Below are 9,672 nucleotides of genomic sequence, written 5' to 3'. Positions count from 1 at the left end.
TACCCGGAAGTTGGTCTTGGACCAGTTCGAAGGCGGTCAAACGAGCTCCTTGGTTGCCACGAACCTCTTTGTCTCCCTTTAAATCGTAACCTTGCACCCTTCCATTCCGGACAGATTTTCTCACAGGCTACAGGGGTAGTAGCGCATTTCTGCAATTTCTGTGTCCCAATTTGGCCTCACAGCGCGCTTTCGCCGGCTTCTCTGCCTCAACACCTAGGCCCATAGAAAGTCTGCGTCTAATCAAATAATAAAACCCAGCATCTAACCAGGCACTTGCAAGTCTTGTCTTCAAACCGCACAGCGGCAATCGTGCGATTTTTCTGCTGTCAGACGAATTTCGAAGCACATACTTATTCGAGTGCAGCGCCTTCTCACTTTGAAGCCTGAACCATCTTCAGAATGACATCCCACATTCCAAGAACCTTTCCGCGCTTTAGACGGGCATTGACCATCATGACCGCGCTCGCCGTGGGATTTGGCGTCCTCCTTACAAACATGTATGCCCCCAAAAAAGCTGCCACCACGGAAATGTCTGCCCGGGGTTTGCATTCGCAGACCGCAAAGACTCGACTGAGGATCGGCGACGTGACCGCATTAGCAAAAGCCCCCTTTGCTCACTGGGCCAAGGTGGACGCAAGCGGTGCGTCAAGGGCGTCCACGGACACTCAAGATATCACCAGAAAGCGCAAGAATGTGGAAGTGGAAAAAATGGAGGCGAAAGAACCTTTGGTGGGAGGCAGCCTGTGGCGTGCTTTGGAAGCAGAGTTACGGGGGCGTCCTGATTTCGAAGCTTTGACATCCACCAAATCCGTGCGCCCTTTTCGAAGACAGGAAGAAATGGCACAGACACAGGCTTGTTTCCGGGCGCGCAAGGGCAGCGCTTTCTTGTTGCACATGCGAAAAGCAGGTGGAACGACCTTACGGAATTATCTGAGTGCCTTGGTGGAGAATGACCGCGAACAACTGGTTTACGTGGCCGAAGGGCGCACATTCAATGTGTCCTGCTTCCATGACCAGGGTGAGATGATGATTTTGACCTCCCTGCGACAGCCTCTGGCGCGGATCTTGTCCTCCTACTGGTACGAAGGTCGGTACGACTACAAACCTGCCCCTTTGGTTCCCGGCACGGACCCCGCCTTGGCTGCCGCGATCTACGACGAGACCAAGGCGAAAGCTGCCGTGCCCCTTTCCTTCCAAGACTGGGTTCGGTACGTCCGGCAGATGGATTACGTCCGCTGGACCCGGGCGAGTGCGCGGGGAGTCTGGTACTCGGTGGACAATTACTACGTGCAAACGTTGACAAACCGATACCGGCATAACACCTACGCAGAGGTTGGAAAGCACGACTACGAGCTGGCCCGACGTATCCTCGCGAGTTTTGACGTGGTGATGATCACGGAATGGATGGGGTGGGCGAACCAGACGGCTTACGTGCAAGAGAGCTTGGGGGAAAAGGGGAAGGATCCTAGCAGGGGGATGAACCAGAGGAACAAGCTGATCCGCCTGCGTGACGACACGGAAATCGACCGGGAGATGTTTGCGTCGGTCTGGCGGGCCAATACGTGGGACCTACTCTTGTACGAATTTGCGAAAAATCTGGTGACCGACCGTTTGGCGGCTTTTGAAAAAGAAAAGCTACAAGTCGGGGCTCAGGAACGGAGTAAAGAAGCCCTCTCAGCGGCCAATCGCAGCAGCCAGGAGGGAGAAAGGAAGGAATTGGTCTGTCAGGCGTCCAGAAATGACCCCCGGTGGAGACGAGACGGGAGACAGGACTACTACAAACCCAACCCGGATTCCTACTTGTACGTTATGCCCCAATGCATGGACCCCCAGATGCATGTGGAGATGCTTAAGACGGACCTGAGATGACGGGCAAGGCGCTGTTTGAGCATGTCTTAGGCTATGCGGCGTCATGAATGCCTCGATAGGTCACGTTGACTCTTGGCTTTGGGAGGTGTGAGTTAGAGGAAGGCTTTGGGGAAGGGCAAAGTACCAGGGAGAAATTGACTTCGAGGGTAATTTGTGGGAAAGAATTGTAAAATTGATTGCTGTTCGGAACCTCAGACGTTGGGTACGTCTCCAAATGTGCGACAAGGGAGAGGAGGAAATATCCAGCAATTGGCGTGGCAGATCTGAAATTTTGCACGGCCAGCGTAAATGAGAAAGAAACATCACTGGGAAAACGAAGGGGGGGAGAACCGAGACACAGGTCAAGGGCTGGAGCCACAGACCCCACGCCTTTCCTCCGCCTTCACGTAAGGACCATTTCGCTTTCATCATCATTGTGCTTACAACCGGCCGTCCATGTCCAGCCAAGAAAAGTCCGGTCTAATTTCTTGCATACCTCTTCCTCCGAAGCCCCTTGCAATGGCGTTCACCCGGACCCCTACATCCAGCCTCGAGACTCAGGCTTTCCGGGCTAAGGCCGCTACTGCCTCCATGCTCGCGTACTCCCTTCCGTGTACCACCAAGGTCCGAGCCATGCTCAATGCCCGCTTCTCGCAGGCCGCCCGCACTTGAGGATCCGCGATCGACTCCAAGTCCTCCACGTGCGCGATCCCGATGATCCTCCGAATCATTTTGCAACCGGCAAAGCCCAGCGTGTCCCGTAGGAGGTCTTGCACAAACGCTTCCTGGGCTGCTCTCAGCTCCTCGGGCTTTGCGTAGGCGACTCGCTTGAAACCTTCTCCCTGATGCGTCGCCGCGTCGGCCCACAAAGCCAGAAATTTGGCGCAGAATTCCTGCCATATCGCCACGGACGTGTCAAGGACCCACTCAGCATACTCGTGCCGTCCTCCCCCGTCCGATGCCCGCCCCGCCTGGCTGAAATAATTCAGCCAGAAATTTGCCATGAGAGCCCCGCACTCGAAGCCCATCGGCCCATAGAACGCGAATTCGGGGTCGATTACGACGGTGGATCCCTCCTTGACCATCACGGAACCCGTGTGTAAGTCCCCGTGGCACAAAGCTTCCGTGGAATCCATGAATTTCGCTTTCAATTTCCCCACAGCCACTTTTAAAGCCTGGTCTTGTCGAAGCTGGGCGACCGTCTCGTCCAATGCCGGGCTGGTCCAACGATTGTGCGCCACCTCCGGGCAGTAGGGTTCGGTGAAGACGACAGCTTCCGTCAAGGCGCACAAACCATGGTTTCCTGACCAGAAGGCCACCGCCTCCCGTTTGGAAGGGCCAGAGTGGTGGAAGGAGGAAGTGAAGAAGAGGTTCCGTGCCATAAAGTCGCTGAGAGCGAGGGCGCGGGCAGGCCGTGGGGATTGGAAAGAAAGGGATTGCAAGAAGGGAGTCTGAGTGCGTGCGGTATACTTTCGTCTGTTTGGACGTTGTTGTTATTGATTGACGCTACGTTGTGTGCCGGCAAACCGGGAATAGGAGAGGTAGCTGGGCGGGTCGGCCCATGCATCCTCAACCAGGGGGACACGGAGAAGATTCCGAGCAGTTCGCCCGACACACGCACCTCAAGTCCGCTGCCAGGGTAGAAAGGACGTCGCCTCGTATCAGGGCTTTCCGAAGGATGATATGGGGGGGAGGCACGAACTGCATGACAATCAGGGCCAGTGCCCTATTAGAATAGTAGACCTGAGAGGTACCATGCGGGGAAGACGTCAGCCCAAGTCACAGCATGAAGGATCGCAAAACATGGCCCAGAATTTGATAAAAAGATGCTCAGGGATCGTCCACACCCTCCTCCTTTCCCGCCGTACCTCTGGCACCAGCCTTGGCGTGTGACGGCCCTCCTCCTGCAATGCGGCGGCCTCGTAGAAGGCCCGGTCCAGCGTCAAGGGCCACGATTCCCCCACACAACGCACGTAGGGCAGGGCTTGCTTGACGACCACGGTGTTTTTCGGACCTCTGACGATGAACACTAGATTCAAATTCCCATCTCCGACCTCGGAGATTTCCACCTCGGCCCCGGTCCGGGCCCCCAGCAGGTCCCACACGTCTCGCACGTGTTTCTCAAGGAAAAGCGCCACGTTCTCTTCGCTCAAAGCCTCGTATCCTGAGGCGGGGGATGGGAGGTTGGCGCTGTCCAACTCCATGGAAGGGGTCGGGGCTGCGGCATCCGGCAAAGACGATGGTATTTGATGCGCCCCCTCGCCGTTCAAAAAGCCCGGGATGTCAAACGTCATCCGCCTTCCATGGCCCACGGTCCCGTTGCTTTTCCTCCTGGCTTCGCCCGTCTCCTGTGTTGGAACGCGTGGCTTCGCGTCTGTAGCCCCAGCAGAGGGGAAAGGGTGGATCACGCCCTTCTCTGTGATGATCCCTGTGATCAAGGAGGCGGGGGTCACATCAAAGCCTGGATTCCATACCGCAATCTCTTGGGGCGCCACTTGAATCCCCTGCACCTGCGTCAGCTCCCGCGCGGGCCGTTCTTCAATCTCTATCTGATCACCGGATGCCAAGGAGAGATCGAACGACGTGAACGGCGCTGCCACATAAAATGCAACCCCATGATGTTTCGCTGTCACTGCCAATTGATACGTCCCGATTTTGTTGGCCGTGTCGCCGTTCGCTGCGATCCGATCCGCACCCACCACAATCGCGTCCAAGCCCTGCGTGGCCATGAGAAAGGAGACCATCGAATCCGTGATTAAAGTACCCGGAAGTTGGTCTTGGACCAGTTCGAAGGCGGTCAAACGAGCTCCTTGGTTGTAGGGACGCGTCTCTGTGCAAAAGACACGTGCCAGCCGCCCCTCTTTGTGCAGTGATCGAATGACGCCTAGGGCCGTGCCGTACCCTGCCGTTGCCAAGGACCCTGTGTTGCAATGCGTGAGGACTTTCACTCCTTGTCCTGGCAAGAGATTTGCCAAGATGGCAGCGGCCCCGTGGTCTCCTATTGCCTGGTTTGATTCCACGTCTTCCTTGAGCATCTGCTCCGCGAACCTTACCACCGCGCTGACCAATGGGGCTGCGTTTTGGACGCAGGCCCCTACCGCGTCATGTTTCTTGGTGGTAGCCTGACTCAAAAGCAGGACTTCGTCCATGGCGGTAAAAAGGTTCACTGCAGTGGGTCGAGACGTTTTCAAGTAGACTACAGCTTCCTGTAACCATGCCGCTGCTGCTTGTAACGAGGCAAAGCCGTCCTTCCCCTGCACGTTACTTTTTGCGCTCATCTCCACCGCTAGGCTCAGCACCGCGACTATGGCGATTAAAGGCGCACCCCTCACATTCATATCACGGATGACCTTCCACGCATCCTGCGTCGTCTTCACCGGTATGTATGCTTTCTTGTTCGGTAGCAGAAGTTGGTCCAATACTTCCAACGAAGGTTGTTCTGACTGAGGCGAACGCGGCGTATAGATCAGGGATTGGAGGGCTCCTGGAGACGGGCGGTGGACATCATCGGTCATGATTGGCAGTCGCTTAAAATAAGGTCGTGTGGTCGAGTAACCTAGACGTATGCTAGAAAGGGTGCCGTTCAAATTCGTGTTAACGTCGATGTCGAGGATATGTGCTGATGCAGTGGCACATCTCTGCGCTGGGAATCCAAGAATCTTGACCGAAGGCCGCAAAATGGGCCGAATGGGCGAAGAATTAGACCCCACTGTGCGTCCAGACCGTGGTTCTGGACCTCGCCATCCCCTAGCCTTACTATGTTTTTTAACAATTGCCAGGATCATGGATTTGTGTATCGCTTTGATGGGCGGCGGCTGCTTCCCCTACTTCTAGTCACTAGTTTAATAATAACCTCCCTATCAGGTTTAGGATACCCCCACAGGCACTTAAAGCAAAAAGAAGGTTATACTCCACGAATGCGACTCAAACTCGTTCAAAGCATGTACATGTTACTTTTTAAGGTCTACTGCGTGCTCACCGCGTCCGGTCGAACACCGCCAACGTTTCCAAATGGTCCGACCCCGGGAAAAGGACGAAGCCCTCCGCATGCACCAGGCGCCAGCCACTGTCCATCAAGGCCACCGCGTCCCGCTTCAACGCCTCGAATCCGCAGGAAACATACACGATTCTCCGCAGCGTCCCCGCGTACGGGTCTTTCCTGTCCACCAAATGAGCCAACACCTCTGACTCCAAGCCCTTCCGCGGGGGGTCCACGATTAGCACGGTCGCCCCGTCGGCGTGTCCGGCTTCTAAGGCCTCCAGGGCCGTGGCGATGATGAACGACACTTTCTCCCGCTTTTTCGCCGGCAATACCTGCAATGTCTTGTCTACGCACTGTCCCAGGTAGGGATTGATGTCGGAAAAACGCAAGGCGGCCGCTTTTCCCAGCATATTCAGACCGATCACTCCCCCCCCGCCGTACAACTCACAGACGACGCTTTGTGCCGGCACGAATTCCTGCGCACGCGTCACCAGCTTTTCAAAGCCGTCCAAATTTCCCTGCCGGAACAACTGCGGGGTCAGGTAGAACAAAGTCTGGGACGGACCGATTTTTTCGGTGAGAAAGTCGGCGCCAAAGAGCTTCGTCCACGACCTTGCCTCCCGGGCGAAGATGGTGTTGCCCGGTCCCGTCCTAAAGTTCACCCAAATCGAGTGCCACAATTCACCCGAGGTATCGGCGGCTTTCAAGGCCTTCAACAAGCGGGAGAGTTCCCCGCCTGCCTCCTTCTTCCCCGGGGCGTTCCAGACTAAGGTTAGTTGAATGCGCCCGGTCCGACGCTCTACGGCGACTTGGACGTAGCGGAGGGAACCCCCCAGAGAAGCCGGGTCAAAGGCCCGCGTCTTCATCGTGACGGTCGCCTCCGTCAACACTTGGACGGCCCGATTGATGCTGGGGTGGTGGACGCGGCAGTTTGGGATCGGCAACACCCGGTGGCTCCCTTCTTCGTACAAACCAAGCTGGCATCCCCCCCACTTAGAAAGCGGGGCCACGGCCAATTTCGCCTGCGTCCGCCACCCGTGCACGCCCGTGGCCAGACCCAGGCTAAAATTGTCGTACCGGGCGACCCGTTGGAAAAAAACGCGGGCGTTTTCCATCACGGGGGTTTCGACCAAGCCGCTTCGATAGAAACACCCAGAGCAGGCCCCAAAATGCTCGCATTGCAAGGCATCGTCCCGTCCTCCCCCCGCCTGTCCCCCTGCGAGGCCGTCCTTAAACAGCAGACCTTCCTTCCCGAAACGCTGGATCTTCACCCGGCGCATTTTTTCGTCCATAGCCGCTTGCTGCCTCTTCTCCCTTCGCTGTTGGACTCGGGAAGGCCGTTGCCACACCCCCGCCCCATTTTCCTCCTCCAATCCCTCTTCTCGGTGTCCCTTCCCTTGAGATTGTGACGACGCCACCTTTCTGGCTTTCTGGCTGTTCGGACGGGCGTCCACGTCGAAAATTTCCGGGGGTGCCGCCGCCTCAGGGGTCAAGTGCTGCCCCACCGCCTCCGATATGGGCCCGCTGCCCCTGGGCTCATGGAAAGAGGAAGGAGAGGAGGAAGGAGGAGAAGGACGCATTCGAGCGGTGTTACTTCTGTCTGGGCTATCGCTGCTGTCTGCGGCCCTCTTCCTGCCCGGTATCTGATTGAAAGAGAAGGATTTCGATGACATCTTTCTTGCAAGGCGTTTAAAGCGCGGAGGGTCCCCTTTGCCAGCCTCAGGGTCCGAAGAGCCGCTCTTTCTGCTGTTACCGTCACCGTTGGTACTTGCAGAAAGATCAGTGCGGCTATGTCGAAGGCCCTTGGTACCAAAGGGGGTGAAATAGGCGCAGACAGAATGGAACACACAAATCTGATGAGGGAGACCCGTCCGGGTGGATGGGAAGGGAAAAGAAGATAAAAATACACAGGTAAATGAAGCGAAACGCCTGGACCGATGGCACAAAGTGTGGATTGAGATCATTTGTTTGACATGAGGACGTCATTGCTCAATGTCAAGGAGCCTGTAAGGTCACAAAGGGGGGGGGTCAATGGAACAGGGGGTATCCTCACCATCAGAAACATGATGGTGAAGGAAAGCCGCCAGCAAAGGCGTGTCTTGCGCGGTCTTCTCCGTGGAAGTGCCATGGTTTCTATTTGTATTGTGTGCATGAAAGATATGAGAGGGAGGGGCGTGAAACATCGACATCAAAGGATACCGTAGCAAAATCATGGAAACGACATACACCCGTCAAAGCCAAGTTGAACCGGACAGAGAGGTATTCAATGTAAAGCTGCCAGCTCGCACTCATTCAAACTCTCCATCACATAGTTCAGGCACTTGACGTGGATCTTATGCTTCGTCAGAGAAGCAAGAGGCTGCTGGAACGAGTGCATTGAGAACGCTGTGGTAAATTTATCAGCCCCACTTGTCTGGACGACCTGCAGCTTCCTTTTCACCTCGTGATCGCCGCGCCTCGCACCCCCCCCCTTACTCGTGACTAGTTTTTGCGGTACGAACTCGGCATTGGCAACGTCACCACAAGCATCGATATTTTGTGAAACAGAAACAGGTGGCTGGCGCCAGTCAGTTTGAGGAGATGCGCGTTAGGCATAACCAGCCTGCCTTAAAGCGCTCGAGACTCCTCTTCCTCCTCGTTTTCCTGGTCATCCTTCAAAGCACTTCGTCCTATCAGAGCACGGCAGCTCACCATACATATTGCCCATCACCCTGTAAATGGCTGGTCACGGTTCGAGGCGGTATCGGTAATGCAAGCTCCCCAGCCCTTTTTTCCCCTGCAGGCATCACTCCTCCCACGACCTCAACAACCTCCCCTGTCCCGTGGGGGCCGCCCTCCACCTCCTCCACTGCAAGGCTCACGGGCAGTCGGGCTTTACGCCAGCTGCACATCACCAAAGATGTCCTCGTGCTAGAATCGAGGCTGAGCAACGACGTGGTTGTCATTTCTAGAACCCTTTCCTCCGGCAGCGACCCTCTGCGCGTGAGGAAGCAGCCCCGGACAGACCCCCTCCCCCCTCCCTCTCCCTCGTCCTCCGCCCCTTTCTCTCCTCCCTCCCGCTCATCCTCCTTGCCCATTGAAGGTGTGTACGGCTTCTTCCATCTGCCTTCCGGTCCATACCTGGCGGTGATCACGGGCTCCGAGGAGAGGTACCGGGGCCACGGGATGGAGCTTCGTCTGATTACCAAGGTAACCCTGATCAGAATCAGTAGTGCTGGCGTCAACAAATGTCGTGACATTAGGACTCATGACAGTGTTGGGACCAGCAACCTGAACGGCAGCGGTGGACTAGTGAGGCCCGAAGGGGAGGGAGGGGAGGAAGGAGGGGAGGAGGGAGGGGTAGAGGGAGGGGAGGGGAGAAGGAAGGTCAAGACGACAGAGACTTCGGCAATCACATCAGGCGACCAGGGAGAGATAGAAGAGGAGAGGCTCGTAACGGGTCCCGAGATGGGCGTAGATTTCGACGAAGAGAAGGACCAAGGGATGGGGGATGCAGGGGCAGCCGGGGAGGAAAGGCAGGAGGAGGAGGAAGCTGATGCCCGGCACTTGGCGTTGCTGCGGATGGCCTTCCGGACCCATGACCTGTATTTCTCGTCCACGTGTGACGTGACCCTTACAGCGCAACGCCGTGCCGATCTTTTGCAACCCCCTTCTCCCTCTTCCTCCCCCTCCTCCTTCCCTTCCTCCCTCCTCCCCGGCGCAACGTCCGCCCGTCCCAAGGCGCGGAAACTCCTCTTGCCGCTGTGGCAACGGGCGGACGACCGTTTCTTCTGGAACCGACCGTTACTCCAGCCGTTGGTTGAGGCCGGGGCGGATGAATGGGTGCTGCCGGTGATGAGCGC

The 9,672-nt window shown here is 56.6% G+C and overlaps 2 protein-coding genes across 2 annotated transcripts; both read right to left on the bottom strand.

Annotated features, from left to right (window-relative positions):
• Positions 1–2,249: 2,249 nt before the first annotated feature.
• MTNA (methylthioribose-1-phosphate isomerase) lies at positions 2,250–5,417 on the bottom strand. The gene is made up of 3 exons (XM_005855492.1): positions 3,717–5,417; positions 3,470–3,549; positions 2,250–3,237 (listed from the first exon to the last, which is right to left on the bottom strand). Exons 1-3 carry the CDS (start codon positions 5,361–5,363, stop codon positions 2,406–2,408), a joined length of 2,559 nt encoding a protein of 852 aa, XP_005855554.1. The 5' UTR covers positions 5,364–5,417; the 3' UTR covers positions 2,250–2,405.
• A 406-nt stretch (positions 5,418–5,823) lies between these two features.
• Positions 5,824–7,974, bottom strand: NGA_0593800 (uncharacterized protein; the record flags this gene model as incomplete). The annotated part of the gene is made up of 2 exons (XM_005855493.1): positions 7,884–7,974; positions 5,824–7,683 (listed from the first exon to the last, which is right to left on the bottom strand). Exons 1-2 carry the CDS (start codon positions 7,956–7,958, stop codon positions 5,824–5,826), a joined length of 1,935 nt encoding a protein of 644 aa, XP_005855555.1. The 5' UTR covers positions 7,959–7,974.
• Positions 7,975–9,672: the final 1,698 nt, after the last annotated feature.

This window comes from Nannochloropsis gaditana (assembly GCF_000240725.1).
Source record: "Nannochloropsis gaditana CCMP526 unplaced genomic scaffold scaffold182, whole genome shotgun sequence".
In the NCBI taxonomy this organism is placed as follows: Eukaryota; class Eustigmatophyceae; order Eustigmatales; family Monodopsidaceae; genus Microchloropsis; species Microchloropsis gaditana.
The sequence above is the reverse complement of the archived record's forward strand: the minus strand, read 5'-3'. Positions and strand labels throughout refer to the sequence as shown.